This window comes from Panthera leo, chromosome C1, assembly GCF_018350215.1.
Source record: "Panthera leo isolate Ple1 chromosome C1, P.leo_Ple1_pat1.1, whole genome shotgun sequence".
Lineage (NCBI taxonomy): Eukaryota > Metazoa > Chordata > Mammalia > Carnivora > Felidae > Panthera > Panthera leo.
In genome coordinates this window covers 104859603-104879425 of record NC_056686.1, presented here as the reverse complement: position 1 = coordinate 104879425, position 19823 = coordinate 104859603, and the positions used below count along the sequence as shown (strand labels likewise).

Sequence of the window (19823 nt, the reverse complement as noted above, 5' to 3'; positions counted from 1 at the left end):
AGCGCCTCCGCGGGCGACCGTTGAAGGAAGGCGCCTGCGCGTCAGGCAAAGCGCGCGCCGCACGGTGCCAGGTTTCTCAGCGGCTGGCGCCCCTCAGACCTTACGTAATGTATTTGTTTTCTTTCCTGTTTGTTTGTGTCTTCTGCGTTTCAAGCTCTTTTTCTGTCGCTTCACAACTACTTTTAAGCTTCTTAAATTCTTAATGGTGAAACGGGGCGGAAACGTGAGCCTGCTTCTTTTTCACGAGAGGTTCAAGATTAGGTTAACTCCAGTGTCTAGTCCGGGCTTCAGGGTCGATGACAGTAAAGCGTGTCCTCTGGGACCTCTTCCAGTGGAATTGTCTGCTTAAGACAAGGGAAACTGGAACCCCCAAATGAAACTTACGTGAAAATACCAGTTGTAATTGAGAAATCAGAATCAGCCAAGAAAGATCTGGAATATTTTCCATTCCGCTTTTTGGGGTGGTTCCGCAGAGTAGGACAATATGTTTTTATACCCAGAGCTGGGCTGAATAAAGTTCAGTTAAGGAACCTGACTTGAATCAGTCGTTTGAAACTATAAATGTAAAAAACAAACAAACAAACAAACAAAACTTCTAAGATTATTTTAAAGAGTCTGGCAGGGGCCGTTTTCATACCTACCTAACTGCAATGTAGTCAGTACTCGAATACTGTGATTGATTTCTTTATGTAAACATTATTTACGTGAAATTGATCACATAAAATTTATTTTTATTCTCTTAAAGTTCTTTCTGACTTTACATGTAGCCAACTAGAATATTAGCGATACAAAAAAGATCTGAAGTTAAAGCTCGCGTTTCTGTCACAAGGTTGAATTAAGGAAAAGACTTTCCCAGAAGATGGCCACTGCGCAGTTACATAGGACTTCCATGGTATGATTTCTTGTATTTAAAAATATTTTAATGTAGCTAATCTTATTGTTTCCTGGAGTCTTTTATGTTTAAAAGTTAGAGCCAACTGTTTGAAGGGTTTAATGAGATCAGGAAACTCCATGTTTTAAGAAAGGAAGGTATTTGCTAAACTATTTAGAATCCATGGAGAATTGTGTTGGATGTTTGATGCATTGCATTAAATCACTGGTTCGTATCCAATTTACACTAGGTGTTAATGAATGCTATTCTGTGGTTTTGATGAAATTATCATTTTTAGCAGTCTAGTCCAAGGAAATGAATGTGCATGCCTCACAAAGATAAAATTCTCATCTTTGCAATGTTCTTGTGTTACAGGGTTATGTGTGTCAAATCTAGTTAGTAACTAAAGAGTTACTGCAATCTATCATGTATTATGCACTTACAGACTGTTAATCTGCAAGAGGATGTTAAGAGGATTTTTAAGCACTTTTTGCATTTTACCTTTAGGCTGCTTCCCTGAAATCACTTTTGCCTCTTAGAAGCCACCCTGACTTCCTGGGTTAGAAATTCTATGGGAAATTACCATGGTTCACCACTATGGTTAGAAATTCTTTGGGAAAGTACCATGCTAACGCAAAGTTAGATCTACCTGAAGTTTGGGAGGATGTTATTTTTAATAAATCTAAATAAAATGTTTTAATTTTCCTGAAATTTAGAGTGCATTGGTATTTCCCAATAAGATATCAACAGAGCAGCAGTCTTTAGTGTTAGTGAAGAGGCTCCTAGCAGTTTCAGTATCCTGCATCACCTATTTGAGAGGAATATTTCCAGAATGTGCTTATGGAACAAGATATCTAGATGGTAATGTAATGTTTATTTTTTGTTTCTTTCAACTTTGTTCATGTTGATTTTAAAACCTGCTTTAAACATGTTGTTTTTATTTTGGCTTGCTTTAAGACTGTATAAATTTTTGCCTAGAGATCTTTTTTTAATAATAGCTTTAGTGAGATGAAATTCACATACCTGACAATTCACTCACTTAAAGTGCACAGTTGAATGATTTTTAGTATATTCAGATTGGTGTGCAACCACTACCATAGCCAATTTTAGAACATTTCATCACCCCAAAAGGAAACTCCATACTCACTAAGTCATTCTCCGCTTCCCCCAACCTCCCCAGTCCTCGGATTCCACCAGCCTGCTTTCTGTCTCTATGGATTTACCTATTCTGGGCATTCCCCATAAATAGAATCATATAATATGTGGTCCTTTGTGACCAGCTTCTTTCACTTATGTTTTCAAGATTCATCCATATGGTGACATGAATCAGTCCTTCATTCTCTTTTATTGTTGACTAATATTCTATTATATAGAATGTTTATATTGATAAGCAAACATTGATGAATGTTTGTTTCAGTTGTTTACACTTTTTTGGCCATTATAAATAATGCCACATTCATGTACACATTTTTATGTGGACTAAGTAGTTTTTAAAAAGTATATTCAATACCTTTGGAAGCACTTAATCCTAAAATTTTTCCTTAGTTTCTCAAGTTTAATTTCACCTGACATTACTCTTTAATGATGAAGTTGGTAGGTAAAAACATTCTATTATTTATTGCTTTGTATAGTAGTAGTATATGTTCTTGTGTTATTTTGGGAAGTAAAAATAATACAGCCTATTTATACTACAGTAATAATTCATTACCCAGCACATAGTGTGTACCTAATTTTGTGTGCCAACTATATGGTGGGCAATATGTTAAGCACTATGTTATGTATTACAGCTTGTTAATTCATATTACAGGCCTGTGAGTTAGCTATTACTCCTATTTTTCAGATAAGGAACCTGAGACAGAGACAGAGATCTTAGTCCTTTCCATTGTATTACCTGTTGCTTCCTTGCAGGTCTCTATCTCTCACAGCCAGTTAACTTCTTGGCCTTTTACAAGAATTTAATTGGGATACGGGCCCATGCAAATACTCTAAAACTCTTGGATAATGATGGCATGAAAACATTATATCTAACTTTTAAGTATTCTATAGCTTTTAAAAATTAATTTTTTTTTTAACGTTTATTTATTTTTGAGACAGAGAGAGACAGAGCATGAATGGAGGAGGGTCAGAGAGAGGGAGACACAGAATCTGAAACAGGCTCCAGGCTCTGAGCTGTCAGCGCAGAGCCCAACGCGGGGCTCGAACTCACGGACCGTGAGATCATGACCTGAGCCGAAGTCGGCCGCTTAACCAACTGAGCCACCCAGGCGCCCCGAAAAAATTAAATTTTTTTTGCCCATCACATGCATCCTAATCATTTTGATGCCATTTTATAATAAGGATAAAAAGATTATTTATTTCCATAAGACCTTTCTTCTTTTAAATTATGTTAATACCAATCATCTGGAAGTTCATTGCCATTGCATAATATATATCTAATACACAGCTGACGAAAATAATTTCACTTAAATTTCTAGGTGCTTGGGTTGCCTGGGTGGCTCAGTTGGTTAAGCATCTGACTCTTGATCTCAGCTCAAGTCTTGATCTCGGGGTCACGAGTTCAGGACCTGCGTTGGGCTCCATCGTGGGCCTGAAACCTACTTAAAAAAATAAAATAAAATAAAATTTCTGCTTGCTTACTAATCTTAAGTAGTTCTATATTTATATCATTTTGGTGTTTAGATCTTTGTGTGAAAATTCTGAGAGAAGATAAAAACTGTCCAGGATCTACACAGTTAGTGAAGTGGTAAGTAAAAGATTACCTAATGATATGAAATTATTTTTCTCTTAAATCATTTTTTTTGTACCTTGGATACCTTTCATTGTCTAACCCAATTTTAGTAACTCCCCCTTTAACACTAGATGCCATTTTTGCAGGTCTTTGGATCTTTGCATTAAATTTTTTCTTTAATTTTAAAGAAATTAAAATTCTGGCTCAATAGGTAGAGCATTTGACTTTTGATCTTGGGGTTGTAAGTTTGAGCCATACATTGGGTTTAGAGATTACTTTAAAAAAATAAAATCCTAGGGGTGCCTGAGTGTCTCAGTCGGTTGGGCATTTGATTCTTGGTTTCAGCTCAGTTCATGATCTCACGGTTCATGAATTCTAGCTCTCCATCAGGCTCTGTGCTGACAGCGCAGGGCCTAGTTGGGATTCTCTCTCTCCCTCTCTGTCTGCCCCTCCTCACCTCTCTCTCTCTCTTTCTCTCACACACACACACACACGCAAACACACACACAGTAAATAAATAAACTTAAAAAATAAAATAAAATCTTAAAAAAAGGGAGTTTTTTTTTTTAAGTAAGCTCCTTGCCAAATGTGGGATTTGGACTCACAACCCTGAGATCAAGAGCTGGATGCTCCACAAACTGAGCCAGCCAGGTGCCCCAAGAAGGGAGCTTTAATAAGAAAATTTTGTATTATTTAGTAATGAGATAATATGGAGACTTATTAAAAGAATTATTTTCTGGAAAAGCATTCAGTCTAAAAATGAATATTTCATTATTTTTTAGGATGCTAGGATGCTATGATGCTTTACAAAAAAAATACGTAAGTCAGTAGCTCATTGTCTTTTTTTCTACAGCTTATACTCTATAAATGTAACAGCAATAGCCACAAAGTAGAACATTAATTTAAACTAATTTGGGCATAGGCCAGCCCAAATTACTGAAAAGTTTGAACATTTGAATATTTTAAAGACTAATATTCAACTCAATTTAAAGCCGATAGAATTAATGCTTAACAAATTTTGCCAAGCCAGTTTTAGTTAACACTTGGTTGTGTTAATAATAACACTTATTAACTTACAAAAACTTAATGAATTAAAAAAAAATCTTTTAAAATAGTTTATTAGTTTCACATGCCTTCTACAATTTTGTTTATACTAATAATTTAATAAATTGTTTCTTCATGAGAATTCAAAAATAAATTTCTGTGTAGTCTAGGTTAAATTGTCACAAATCATAAATAGGTGAAATTTCGATTAATAAGGGTTTACTGTAGATTATAAGCCTTTTTGTATACTTATGTTTATATTAACATATATAAAGAAGTCCATCTCTAAACAAAATTGTAAAAAAGATATAATTTTATCCATGGTCACTAACCTCCCTTATTAAGGCATTAAGTATTTAATACTCATTAAATATTAAGTGCCTGCTATGTGCTAGACACATACTCCAGGTAGGAGCTGGGTGAACTAACAGTGGTCAGCGAAACAAAGAGAGCCCTTTCTATAGTGGGAAAACAGTCAATAAAACAAGTAAATCAGATAATTTCCAGTTGTGCTAAATGCCAATAAAATATTTAGAAAAAGTGTGTTGCAGGTGGAGAGGTGGGGTAACTTTCGATAGGATAGGAGCTTCTCTGAGTAGGTGCCATTTAAGCTGAGAATTGACTGAGAAGAAACCAGCCAGGCGTTGACTTTGGGAGAGAATATTCCCGGCAGAAGAGCAAATACAAAGAGTTGAGGGAAGTTTAGAGAGTTCAAGGAACAAAAAGAAAGCGAGTGTGAATGGAATGCAATGAGCAGTGGGGGAGGAGGAGTCGTTTAGAGGAGCCTGGAGAGACAGGCAGGGCCAGAGCTTTCAGGACTATGTAGGTGAGGGGTTTGAATTATATTTTAGGTGCCATTTGAAGGTTTTGAGTAGAAATGTAACATCATTTAATTTACATTTTAAATTAAAAATCACTGTGGCTTCTTTCAAGACAATATACTGTGGAAGGAGAATAAGATGGGAATCAAGGAGAGTGTTGCTTAGTCCATTAATGCAGTACTGGTGAAAAATCACTGTGGCTTAGACCAAGAGGCAGAGAAGGAAATAAATGAAAAGATTCAGGATCTATTTGGCAGTAGAACTGATTGGACTTGTTGATAGATTGGTTGTGGAGTATAAGGAAAAGATCCAAATCAAGGATGACTCTTAGATTTTTGTCCAATTACTTTAGTGGGTGATTTCCTATGATTCTCTATTCCTCTGGTTTCCAAAGCTTCTTCCCTTTATTAAATGAACAGAGTCCTGAACTCTACTTTTCTCTTTTCAAAATTAGTTCTAACATTGGTAAGGTTTAATGTGTTATTTCATAATATATATTTTCCTTGTAACTGGCAGAAATACCCATGTTTGCTTAAGTCAGTGACATGAATTTCAACCTTTAGTAAGTCAACTAGAAATAGCTATTTGGGGGTGCCTGGGTGGTTCAGTCGGTTAAGCGTTGAACTCTTGATTTCACCTCAGGTCACGATATCACAGTTGTGAGATTGAGGCCCACATTGGCTCAGATCTGAGCATGGAACCTGCTTAAAATTCTCTCTCTCCCTCTGCCCCTCCCCCAGCTTGTGTGTGCACAGGTTTCTCAAAAATAAAAGAAAGAGAGATATTTGGGGGACTAGAGAAAGATACATAATGTATTGCTTTATATACATCATATTTTCTGCAAGGTTATTTCTTACTAGGAATAAATGTTGAAATAAGGCGAAGAATTCTTATGATCCATCATGAAAAAATATTTTATGGAGTAAAAGTAAGATTTTTGTTCTTTGTTATATTTCAGCTAAGGATGGTTGTTCTAGCTGTAAGTATTTTTAAATTGTATGTTCTTTTTTAAAGACGTCAAATTTGGCCTTGCTTGTTTAAATAACACTAAAACCAACAATTGATTATGTCACTTTATTCAAGTAAATGATCTATTCAGTGGGGGGAAAAGTAACAAATTAATATTTTGGGAGGTTATTTTGTATTTTGTTTTGCTGAATCCATTTAATAGTTTCATCTAAATATCCAATTTAGTTCTCCTTGAATACTTAGCCTTATATAAATAACTCAATTATAAATTATTTTTAAATAGGTATACACCAATCCAGAAGACCCTCAGGTAGGTGTACTTAGGTTAGTAAAGAAACATAGTATCTTTAAAATCTAAAAATAACATAAGATTATAATAATATCCTATGCTTTTACTTGTGCTTTAATCAATACACTTTCACATATATTTTCACATTTGAACCATTTGAACCTCGTAAAGGCCTTTTGAGGTAAGACAAGGCTTGTATTGTTATCTTTAAACAGATTAATACACTTACTACCAAAGAGACTGTGTGACTGCCCTTGGCCACTAAGCCAAAAACCAATAGAAATAACTTAAAACTCCTGATTTCTGCTTCAATATAATATTCTTTTTATGGAATTTTGAAAGAGGTTGAGTTTGACAAAAATAAGATACTTAACACTTGCACTTTGGATATTCATCCCAATTCAGTCACATCCACCTGTTCATCTGACAATTAAAGAAGGTATTACAAGAAATGACAGGGAAAACCAAACAAGAAACAAAGGGGAAAGATCTGTTGAGTGCCTACTATTACTAGGCTCTGTTCCTTGAAGCTTTATATGCATTATCTCATTTATTCATCATAACCTTCATGGGGTAACTACCATTATCATCTCCACTCTAGATAAGGAAACCTAGATACAAGGTTTCTTGCCAGAGGTCACAGTGGCAGAACAAGAATTTGGACCTAAGAAGTCCAGTTCATGACCTTGGTGCTTAACCATTGCACAGTAGCTATTATAGTGTTCCATTCAGTCATGGAGAAGCAGCTGTTTTTAAAAAGAAAGAGCTGATCCCCATTCCTATGTGAGCACTGAAATAGAAAGAAAGCAATAAAAAAAAAAAAGCTTCGAGAGAGCTGGCAGTGTCTTTTCTTTGATACTCATGCCTGCAGTTAATGCTTAATATATGTCCATGGTGACAAAAATCACGTAAGCAAATGTTGTGAATTAGTTGATTGTTGGGAAACTAACTGCTCAGAAAATATTCATTTAGTTTCAGATGTTTTATATAGTTGAACATTTTTTACTTTCAGTAAAAGAGCAACTTTGTTGATTCACTAATATTTATTGAATGTTGGCATGCCAGGCAGTTTATTAAGTGCTCTGTATAAATTATCCTGTTTGTCAAATATTCATAACCACCAATGAGATAGGTACTATTTTCAACCCCTTTTATTAGTTGGGGAAACTGAAACTTAGAAGGTTTAAATGACTTGCTTTTAGTCACAGTATAGCAAGGATTTAAGCCCTGTGCTTGAGCCATTCTGCTAGAATTAGAGATAATGCTGCCCCTCTCACCTATCTGCTAAGGAGTTCCTTTTTGATATGTATGATATCCATTGCAATTAGTAGGGGAATGACCATCTCTCCAAGACTGAAGCACCAAATCCCAAACCAAGGGAATTATTAGGATTTGAAGATTTCAGTGGACCAATAAGGGTTAACATGGCAGAAAAATTACTAAATCAGCATGAAGAGTCGTAGAAAAGCTGTATATAGCTACTTGGCTGCCAGTACTGTAAATCAGATACATAACTGCAATGTTTTTTATTTAAGACAATTTCAGAATGTTACCAATTTAAGTTCAAGTACAGTAATAATGGACCAGTCATGGACTTCATAAGGTATGGTTTTATAGTTTTCTTTTTGTATTACGGATTACCACTTATTCATATTAATACTATATTGCTAAACTTCAGAAGTACTGAAGTACTTCTGAAATGTCTCAAACACCCCCAATTAACCATCCAGGAGTGGCTGTAAAAACATCCTTTGAGTAGCTGCAAGCCCAAATTCTGTGGCTTATTATATACTATTTTAATTGTGAAACAGGGCCAAAGGGTAGGAAAGCTGTTGTATGCTTGAGTGATTAGAAATGTAATTAAAATCCATCACTTGTTTCCTTTAAACATCTTATATAAAATGCATATTAAATAAAATTATTAGTTTATACTGTTATTAATAATGATATTGATGATATTAAATCTTTCATAATAGTGACATTAAAACACATTTATGGTAACTTTCAACTTAAAAACTTAATGCTATAATAGGAATAAGAATCTCAAATAGTAAAATATAAAGTTACTAGAAGCCATACATGTCATAAAAGAAATTAATGTGTGATTCTCTTGTAGTAAAAACCAAAGCAACGATTCCAACATGTCATCTGCTGACACCAAGAAAGCAAGTATTCTCCTCATTCGCAAGATTTATATTCTAATGCAAAATCTGGGACCTTTACCTAATGATGTTTGTTTGACTATGAAACTTTTTTACTACGATGAAGGTACTATTTGTAACACGTCCTCTTGTTACCTGTATGTTTTATTTAGTATTGAAACAATTGGTTTCCATCCTAACTGATTTTAAGACCTAAATTCTAATATATTTTTTGAAATTATAAAATTTTCATTTAATATAAGTATTTGAAAAAGAAAGATTAGAAAAAATAGACTTCAAATGTATATAAGCTTCTCCAGCGATATGAACATACCCATATGAGGTACAACCTCACTCATAATTAAAGAAATAAAACAGTGAGATGCTACTTTTCACTTACCAGAGCAGTAAAACTTGTAAACCATTTCTTGGCAAGGGTGTGGGGGAAAAGTAGGCACTTTTATAAATTCTCAAGGGAATGTATGTAGGTGCAAGATTTTTAGAGGACATTTTGGCAGTATCAGAATTTTAGATGCACATTCTCTTTAATCCAGAAATTCTATAGCTAGAAAAGTGTCTTGGGAATATATTTAACACAAACATGCAAGGTTATATGTTTATAAGGATACCATGCAAGCTATTATAGAGAATGTGCTAGGGTACCTGGGTGGCTCAGTCAGCCAAGCATCTGACTCTTGCTTTTCGGCCAGGTCATGATCTTGTGGTTTTGTGAGTTCAAGCCCTGCACTGGGCTCTGGGCTGACAGCTTGGGGCCTGCTTGGGATTCTGTCTCTCCCTCTCTGCCCCTTCCCCACTCACGCTGTCTCTCTCAAAATAAATAATAAGCTTAAAAAAAAAAAATGTGCTGATTAAGTTAATTTATCCAAGAAATAATACAAATGGATTAAAAAGAAAGGTTAAAAACACCTAGGTATAGAACAGTATGATCTTATTTGTGTTTTGTTAAGGATATATACATATATGAAATATATATTTTACATGCATAATATCTTCTAGAAGAACATAAAGCAACAATAGTAATAACAACTAACATTTATTGAATACTTAGAATGTGCCAGTTTTAGTCTGAGTAGTTTATATACTTTAATTCATCTAATACCCACAATTACCCTATGGGGTAGATACTATTATTTTCCGCATTTCATAGGTGAGAAAACCAAATCAGGGATGATAAATAATTTATTCAAAGTCACACAGCCAGTCAAGTGAAGAAGAAAAAAGGTTGCCTTTCTATACTATTTGAAATGTTTTCAATCTTTGTATGTTATTATTATTATATTATGTTCTCTTCAGTTTCATGAACTTCATAGTTTACACTTTTTGCAGTTACACCCCCAGATTACCAGCCTCCCGGTTTTAAGGATGGTGATTGTGAAGGAGTGATATTTGAAGGGGAGCCTATGTACTTAAATGTGGGAGAAGTTCCAACACCTTTTCACACCTTCAAAGTAAAAGTGACTACTGAAAAAGAACGAATGGAAAATATTGATTCAGCTATTTTATCACCAAAACAATTAAAAACACCACTTCAGAAAATTCTCATGGACAAAGATGATCTAGAAGATGAACAGGAGCATTATATAAGTGTCAGTACATTTTAAAGAGTTATAAAGTACCATAGTAACAAATGTTTGACTCAATTCTAAAGACTAAAAGTTCTCGTTAATATTTGTATAAATATTGTATTATAATCATAAACTCAAGGTTGATCTGGATGTAAGAAAGGTATAGGCTTTTCATTTTAAAACTCTTTATCTTGGTGCAAACATTATTCTCAGAAATTTAAAGCACAGCTATTCTGGGGCTCCTGGGTGGTTCAGTCGGTTAAGTGTCCAACTTCTGCTCAGATCGTGATCTCACAGCTCATGAGTTCGAGCCCCGCATTGGGCTCTGCAGCTGACAGCTCAGAGCCTGGAGCCTGCTTCAGATTCTGTGTCTCCCTCTCTCTGCCCCTTCCCGGCTCATGTTCTGTCTCCCTCTCCTTCAAAAATAAATAAACATTAAAAAAAAAAATGTTTAAAAGGAACAACTATTCTGAATGAAGTCCTGGAGGCCCAGCCACTCACCACCTCAACTACCCTCATAGTGTACTCTGAGGAAACCCCTTGGTCTGGAGCATAATTTGCAAGCCACTGAAATACTCCAATCTCCCAACTAATGTTGGAATCCTTCCTACAACACCCTTACTAGATGCTCATTTAAACCCGTGCTTGAATTCATTTGGGGCCTGCAAAATCACTGTCCTAAAGCAGGCTGGAAGTTCCTAAAAGGCAGGAAAAGTGTCATTCATCTTTATAATCCTCCAGTGCCTACCAGACTTAGGTTTACTGTGTACATTCTCAGTTTTGAATAGAAGTATGCTAGAAGTATAAGAAGTATAAATAGAAATATAAAAAAGGCCTTTTTTTATTGTTACCTTACTCCCAGAAAATCTTCCACATTAACATGATTGTTATTTAATGTAATCTTTGTTGTTTTGTCTTATCTCATTTAATTCTAAATTATGATCTTAGTACTTATATATAGAGACTGACTTTTCTGATTTAGGCTCTGCCACATCCTTATAAATAGAAAATTCAATTTTCAAACAGTTTAGTCAAAGAAAAAGTCTTCTCAAAACCTAAATCCCAGTCTTGCTTTATAAACAAATAATGCTGGGATTTATGTAGCATTCTTTAAAATATTTAAAGCTCTTTGACATGTGTCACAAAAAAAATGTATAATTATAAAGTAGACATTAAACTTGTTGCTATTTCTACCGTACCATGACTGATCTATTCTTCACTAACTTCCTGAAGAGGGTTGGGGCATATTCAGTGTGTGCTAACATATGTATAGAAATTCCAGAGATATGGGCGCCTGGGTGGCTCAGTTGAGCGGCCGACTTCGTCTCAGGTCATGATCTCGCAGTTCGTGAGTTCGAACCCCACGTTGGGCTCTGTGCTGACAGCTCAGAGCCTGGAGCCTGCTTCAGGTTCTGTGTCTCCCTTTCTCTCTGCCCCTTCCCCGCTCATGCTCTGTCTCTGTCTTTCAAAAATGAATAAACACTTAAAAAAAAAAAAAAAAAAAAGAAATTCCAGAGATACAGCAATGATGCTTGTGTAAACATGTCTAACGCAGTGCCCTCCGACAATAGTAAGAACTAAGGATTCTTAGAGCCATTATGTATTTTTGAGAAAGTTGTATATTTGTTCTTAAGGCAACCCTGCCAAAAAGAGTAGTAGTTTTTACTTTGTCTGGATAAATGTTATACCTTGTTATAGTAATTATAGGACTTTATTTCTAGCAAACGTAAGGTAGTTATACTGTTATGTTATATTTAACCTTCATAAAACAAATTTGTTCATAAATACTTTTGCCCAGTTGTTTTAATTTCTTTTCAAAATGTGTCCATTTTTTTTATTCATGTAATTATGTAGGATGATTTTGACATTGAAACTAAAATGGAAGAGCAGAAAAAAAACCCTGGATCTTCTGAACTTGGAGGTAAGAAGTTAATGAAAATGTAGATTGATTCACTTCCAATTCTATTTCATACCATTTTAACTCTTTTTTTTTTTTTTTTTAACAGAACCAAGTTTAGTTTGTGAGGAAGATGAAATTATGAGATCTAAGGAAAGTCCAGATCTTTCAATTTCTCATTGTCAGGTATAAATTTGATAATTCATCTCACTTTTAACTTGCTTTTTTTCCCCAAAAAGACTTGCTTATATAGTTATCTAGTTATTTTTCAGGTTTTGTTATTATATTCAAGGTCTTTTAGGATAAAATTAGGTCTCAAGAATGCTTTTTAACAAAACTTGAAAAGTATATATTGCAAAGTTTTGAATTTTTGTGGATTTATTTAGTAGTAAACCTAAATACTGTTCATAGAATCTCAGAATTTCAGCTAGAGAATCTTAAGCAATTATTCTACCACCTTTTGTGCTTACAAATGGAGTATATAATACATTTTTATTGCCTTGAGAAGACGTGTTTAATTTTGTTTTCCGTAGACAGTAAAATCTTGATATAACATTTAGATAAAAAGAACTTGAAAATAATGGGACTGAGTATTGTCCACCTTCCTCTGCACATCTCCTTTCTCCAATGAGGGTGAGCTAAAGTTCTTATCTTCTGGAAGAGTAGTGTAGTGCCCAATGATCATTTGGGACTTTTTCAGTTCAGTGAATGATCGACTGTATACAGGGTCAGTTTCATTATTTTTACCTTTACATTTTTTGTGACAGTAAAAACCACTCAAAATTATTGGTTTTCATTAAGATAATACCCTAGATTTTACGTTACTGAATTTTAGAGCCTAGTATTATGTTATGGAAAGTTTTTATTATGTTATATGATTTTGTGTAATTATTTTCTTTTCTAGTTTGAACAGTTAGTCAGTAAAACATCTGAACTTGATGTATCTGAAAGCAAAACAAGAAGTGGAAAAATCTTTCAGAATAAAATGGTAAGTGTCTCTTTAGATTTGTTTTCCATTTTAACCTTGTAATTTTTCCCCACGTGTGAGTTTATTTTGCTTCTTAATCCTTTCTTTATTGGACCAATATTTAGTAAGCGCCTATTATGTGTCAGGTACTTTTACTAGGTGTTGGAGATATAATATGAATAACACATTGTTCCTACTCTTAGCTAAAAGTTTAGTAACTGGAGCAGTGATATAGGGCCACGGTAGCAGTCTGAGTAGGCTACATGGAGGCACAAAGGAAAGAATGGTTACTTTGATTGAAGGTGCATGAAAGAGGAGAATTCAGGAAAGGCTTTGAGAAATGACACTATCATCCAGTCTCCCAAGGAGACTTCCTAGAATGCCAAAATATTCTCATGTTCTATCTTGTAAATGCATTGTCTTGTTAATGAGACATAAAAATTAATGTTTTGTACATATTTTGCATAAAATGAATCTCATGTTTTTAAGGAAAAACCCACTGCTTTATTTTAGTTTTCTATTTTTATTAAATGGAGATTTATATTTTATTTTAAACCTTTAAGTTACTCAAATGTTCAGGTATGAAGAAAAACCATTCTATAAGATATTATATCCAAACTCAGGAAACAAATAGCACACCCTAACAGTATATTGGCATTTCTTCCCAACTCCTCATTCAGTGACATCATGTTGATAGCTTAAAAGTGGAGATGATGAGAATATCCACAGCATGGAAATCTGTAAAGGCCTCAACTCAGGATTTGTTACTCCTAGAGAACTGGTTGTTAAACATTTACCAGCACACCATTGATTATAGTGCCATTTTTAGGTGTTCTTTTTTCTACATTCTTTTTTTTTTTAAGTTTTTATTTTATTTTTTTAGTAATCTCTTTCTCCAACTCAGGGCTCAAACTCATGACCCCAAGATCAAGAATCACGTGCTCTTCCAACTGAGCCAGCTAGGTGCCCCCTTTTCCATATTCTCAGTAGGAAGTTAAAACTGGCAGAAGGCAGCATGCAAACTAATATGCTGATGAAAGCAAAAGAGAAAAAGTTTCAAAAGTTAGTACCCCTAGCAGCAAAATGGTCTTCTAAGCAGCTTCTACTTAAGATGAGTATCCTTTACTAGGATATAGGGAAAAAATCAAGAGTTAAAAAAAAAATTATTAGGCAGGATTTCCTTGTAATGTGACATTAAGACACTTTAGGAGCATAAATTCACTTCTAAAATTGCCCATGTTGGGGCGCCTGGGTGGCTCAGTCAGTTAAACATCCAACTTCGTCTCAGGTCATGATCCTGCAGTTCATGAGTTCAAACCCTGCATCAGGCTCTGTGCTGACAGCTCAGAGCCTAGAGCCTGCTTCAGATTCTGTCTCTCTCTCTCTCTCTCTCTCTGCCCCTACCCCGCTTCATGCTCTGTCTCTCTCTCTCTCTCTTTCAAAAATAAATATTTTAAAAAATAAAATAAGAAGAAATAAAATTGCTCATGTTTTTTTTTGTTTTTTGTTTTTTGTCCATTAAAATATATGATCCTTATTCACAGCTGTATTCTTTTTTTTTATTTTTAATATATGAAATTTATTGTCAAATTGGTTTCCATACAACACCCAGTGCTCATCCCAAAAGGTGCCCTCCTCAATACCCATCACCCACCCTCCCCTCCCTCCCACCCCCCCATCAACCCTCAGTTTGTTCTCAGTTTTTAACAGTCTCTTATGCTTTGGTTCTCTCCCACTCTAACCTCTTTTTTTTTTTTTTCTTCCCCTCCCCCATGGGTTTCTGTTAAGTTTCTCAGGATCCACATAAGAGTGAAACCATATGGTATCTGTCTTTCTCTGTATGGCTTATTTCACTTAGCATCACACTCTCCAGTTCCATCCACGTTGCTACAAAAGGCCATATTTCATTCTTTCTCATTGCCACGTAGTATTCCATTGTGTATATAAACCACAATTTCTTTATCCATTCATCAGTTGATGTACATTTAGGCTCTTTCCACAATTTGGCTATTGTTGAGAGTGCTGCTATAAACATTGGGGTACAAGTGCCCCTATGCATCAGTACTCCTGTATCCCTTGGGTAAATTCCTAGCAGTGCTACTGCTGGGTCATAGGGTAGGTCTATTTTTAATTTTCTGAGGAACCTCCACACTGCTTTCCAGAGTGGCTGCACCAATTTGCATTCCCACCAACAGTGCAAGAGGATTCCCATTTCTCCACATCCTCTCCAGCATCTATAGTCTCCTGATTTGTTCATTTTGGCCACTCTGACTGGCGTGAGGTGATATCTGAGTGTGGTTTTGATTTGTATTTCCCTGATAAGGAGCGACGTTGAACATCTTTTCATGTGCCTGTTGGCCATCCGGATGTCTTCTTTAGAGAAGTGTCTATTCATGTTTTCTGCCCATTTCTTCACTGGGTTATTTGTTTTTCGGGTGTGGAGTTTGGTGAAATTGCTCATGTTTTTGTATATGAACTCTCTGCCAAAGTATTGCTGCTTTTGAGAATCATGACTGCATTATTACTAGAAAAGGGCAAGAAATGAAAATATTTAACTGTATATACATTAAGGAAGCTATATGGAAAAGTACACTTCCCACATCAGAAAATATGCATGTCTGGGGCGCCTGGGTGGCTCAGTCGTTTGGGCATCCAACTTCAGCTCAGATCATAATCTCCTGGTTTGTGAGTTCAAGCCCCACGTTGGGCTCTGTGCTGACAGCTCAGAGCCTGGAGTCTGCTTCGGATTCTGTATCTCCCTCTGTCTCTGCCCCTCCCCCACTCATGCTCTGTCTCTCAAAAATGAATAAACGTTAAAAAAGTTTAAAAAAAGAAAAGAAAAGCATGTCCTTTTAGAGAATAGTAATATGACAGCTAACAATTTGTCATCGTCCAATATTCATTTTAAAAACTGCATAGATAGGGGCACCTGGGTGGCTCAGTCAGTTGAGCATCGACTTTTTTTTTTTTTTTAAGGTTTATTTATTTTTGAGAGACAGAGCACGAGAGGGGAAGGGGCAGAGGGAGGGAGACACAGAATCCGAAGCAGGCTCCAGGCTCTGGGCTCAAACCCACAAAACGTGAGATCATGACCTGAGCCAAAGTCAGATGCTTAACTGACTGAGCCACCCAGGTGCCCCAAGCGTTGACTCTTGATTTTGGCTTGGGTTGTGATCCCAGGGTCACGAGACAGAGCCCTGCATCGGGCTCCATGCTGAGCACTGGAGTCTGCTTAGGATTCGGTCTCTCCCCCTGCCCCTCTCCCTTGCTCACACACTTTCTCTTTCTCTCTCTCAAATAAAAATAAAATAAAAACTGCATAGATAGCATTATTTACAATAGCCAAAGGTGGAAAAAAACTATCTATCAATAGACAAAATGGATAAACAAAATGTAGTATATCCATACAATGGAATATTATTCAGCCATAAAAAGGAATGAAGTACCCATATATGCTTCAACCTGAATAAACCTTGAAAACATGCTAAATGAAAGAAACCAGTGATAAAAGTCCACATATTATTTGATTCTACTCATATGAAAGTCCAGAGTAGGAATTTCTGTAGAGACAGAAGAGAATGTCTCAGAGCTAGTGGGAGAAAGGGGGAATAGGGAAATGATTAGTATACTCTACATTTAAAGAAACCAGGTATCGTATCTTAGTCGGAAATAGGTACACTATGTATAATTTTAAAAAGAAAGAAGAGAAGGAAGGAGGGAACAAACAAACCTCAGTGTTTCTTTTTGGAGTGATGAAGTATTCTAAAATTGACTGCAATGATGGTTGCACAACTCTGAATATAATTAAAATTATTGAACTGTATGCTTTTTAAAATAGATGAACTGTATGTTATCTGAATTATATCTCAGTTATATCTCAGGAAAGCTTTTTTTAAAAACTGCATATAGTTAGTTGCCTCTTGTTTTTCAAGTGTTGGTTATTCTTTGAGAAATAACCAATTGATGATTATTCTGTCTTTGTGGAGGCTAATGGAAATCAACCAGTAAAATCTTCTAAGGAAAATCGGAAGAGAAATCAACTCAAATCTGGGAAAACAGTAAGTTTTATGATAATATACAAGTTGAAAAAAATGGCAAGTATCAAACTATCATTACTATAGATTAAACTTTAAATGCTAAATATGATAATATTCCTGGATATTACCTCAGAGTACTGATATCCAAATCTTGTGTATAAATTGGTTCTAAAAAATGAGGTGATTTTAAATAAGGTGTGCTATGGTTGTTTATTAATTTTTTCCATGTAAATATATACTGATTTCATCAATGATTTGAAATAGTTGGAGGAATCTATAAAATAAAAGTCAGTGTGTCCAGAAAAATATGAATAGAATGAGAAAATTAAATATGAATAAATATGGTAGAATGAGAAAATATAAGAATATTTAGGCCATTTTATTTATGTAGAGCTAACCATTTTATTTATGTAGAGCTACAATTGGGCCAGAAATTTGATCTGAGCTTCCTAGAGATCAAAAATGAAGTAGAAATAAGATAAGTTACCAAATCAACTTGTTCCCTAAAAATATAGCATTTTCCCTCAGTACCTTAGGGGAAAGAAAAATTTTCCTGACCTAAATTTTTTAACAGTTGTTTCATATTTGGGACCTTATTGTGTACCAAGTCAGATCATATGTTTGCCATTTCTGAGATAAATATTTGTATTTTCAACTTTAACTTTTAGTATTATTAGTAGGTTAAAATTAGACAACTGAATACATAAGACTGCTTTAAAGGGGTAATCTCAAAAATATTGTTAATAGTATTCTTAATTTACATATCTTAAGAAGGGAATGAAATAACCTGATACTTCATTAATATATTAAGTTGTCTGACTTTTCCCAATGTATTAAGCCTTGATTTTTTTTCAAAATCATTCAATTTGTATCATTAGTGAGGTGGGGTTTTGTTGTTGTTGTTGTTGTTGTTGTTGTTGTTGTTTTCCAGAAAAATCAAAGTTGAGTAACTCAGGGAATACTTTCAGGAATTTCCCTAATTTGTCCTCCTATTCATTCAAGATTATACATTGAATGTCTAATAGCTATCAGGCACTGCTAAGTACCAGGAATACAAAAAAAGAAAACATGATTTAAACCTTACATGGTGCCAAGGTAGAATGTTTCTCTCTCTGAAGCTCATTATTAAATCTTTTTCCCTCTTATCCCTCCAAAATATTTTGAGGACATAATGTTAGATCTTTCTGATTTCTCCAATAGCCCTAATGAAGACCTTACATTTTACAAGTGTGTACTTTCAGCAGCCATCAAGAAGATATAAATATATCAGTAATAAAATTTACCCTACTTTATTTATTTGTTTGTTTGTTTATTTATTTATTTTTAAGAAATCTTTACACCCAGTGCGGGGCTCAAACTCACAACCCCGAGATCAAGAGCGGCATGCTCCTTGGACTGAGCCAGCCAGGTGCCCCAATTTTACCCTACTTTTAAACAACTCAGATATACTATCTTAGTAGGAAATAGTTACACTACGTATACTTTTAAAAAGAAAGAAGGCAAGGAAGGAACAAACAAACTTTACAGATGTGAAAAAAATTAAAATTAAAAACATGTAAACTGGAAAGTATCCTTGTTTTCTTTTGACAGGTCCTTCATCACTTTGATACTTCTAGTCAAGAGTCAGTGCCAAAAAGAAGAAAATTTAGTGAACCAAAGGAACATATATGAAAATTAATTCTTCTGCATGTTTGCAAAGTTCTCAACATTTAAACTAAAGGACACTATTACTATTTTAATGTGTATTTGCCCTACCTGTGAAAAATTATATATAGTCTTAAGCAGTTAGTACACTAAAATGAATTTTTACGTGACTATCATATTATCTGAGACAATCCAAGAGAACTTTTGTGTAAAATCAAAAGTACCAATGTCATAATTGATTTTGTTCATTATCTGTTCAATATTGATCTATCTTCCATTTTGATGGATACTGCCTTTAAACGTATGTTAACTTTTAAGTCAATTTTAAAAACAAATAACGTTTATTTTGTTATTAAATTTTGGTAGGAATTTACTTTTTACTTATGTTAAAACTATACCACTTAACTGTTTGTCACTGTCATTAAAACCGTATTCTTCAGTACTTTGAGTACTGAATAGAGTGTATTAACATGGTAATACATAACATACCATTAAAAATTGGTTATCTTTTTAACATTTTTGTACTTGAAGACAAAAATGAGGACTGATTTTTAAGGTCTGGCATTTTTGGCAGCATAAATAAAATATTGTTCAGCATCTAGACTCTTTCATGGCTTCTAATTTTTATTTAGCAGAAGATGTTTAGGCACTAATTCTATGATCATTTTGGTAGATGATACTTTGCAAGAGTCGAGCACACTTCCCAGAATCTTTAAGTGGTCGTATGAAAGATACTGTGCTTTTAGTGAGAAACCTGGGACGTGGTTTCAGCTTTGACCGTTTCCTTTGCCTTAGAAAAGGAAGACTTAAAACTTGGTCTGTTTGCTTC

The 19823-nt window shown here is 34.8% G+C and overlaps 1 protein-coding gene across 4 annotated transcripts; it reads left to right on the top strand.

Moving 5' to 3' along the window:
• HORMAD1 (HORMA domain containing 1) lies at positions 1 to 19597 on the top strand. 4 transcript variants are annotated; one of them, XM_042953864.1, is made up of 15 exons: positions 1 to 104; positions 830 to 892; positions 1588 to 1732; positions 3551 to 3614; positions 4382 to 4418; positions 6423 to 6443; positions 6717 to 6743; positions 8258 to 8325; positions 8839 to 8990; positions 10211 to 10470; positions 12304 to 12370; positions 12456 to 12532; positions 13251 to 13334; positions 17300 to 17371; positions 18941 to 19597. In XM_042953864.1, exons 2-15 carry the CDS (start codon positions 860 to 862, stop codon positions 19019 to 19021), a joined length of 1188 nt encoding a protein of 395 aa, XP_042809798.1. In that variant the 5' UTR covers positions 1 to 104; positions 830 to 859; the 3' UTR covers positions 19022 to 19597. The 4 variants fall into 4 exon arrangements, with proteins under 4 accessions (XP_042809798.1, XP_042809799.1, XP_042809796.1 ...); XM_042953865.1 differs by lacking the exons at positions 1 to 104; positions 18941 to 19597 and adding exons at positions 132 to 223; positions 18551 to 18633; XM_042953862.1 differs by lacking the exon at positions 1 to 104 and adding an exon at positions 133 to 223.
• Positions 19598 to 19823: the final 226 nt, after the last annotated feature.

What these genes read in the sequence shown, in the direction of transcription:
- HORMAD1 (XM_042953862.1), top strand. Translation starts at nt 203, where the DNA reads ATGGTGAAACGGGGCGGAAAC. An exon ending in TGGAACAAGATATCTAGATG is followed by an intron (nt 1,733 to 3,550) that starts GTAATGTAATGT and finishes TTTGGTGTTTAG; the next exon opens with ATCTTTGTGTGAAAATTCTG. An exon ending in ATGCTTTACAAAAAAAATAC is followed by an intron (nt 4,419 to 6,422) that starts GTAAGTCAGTAG and finishes GTTATATTTCAG; the next exon opens with CTAAGGATGGTTGTTCTAGC.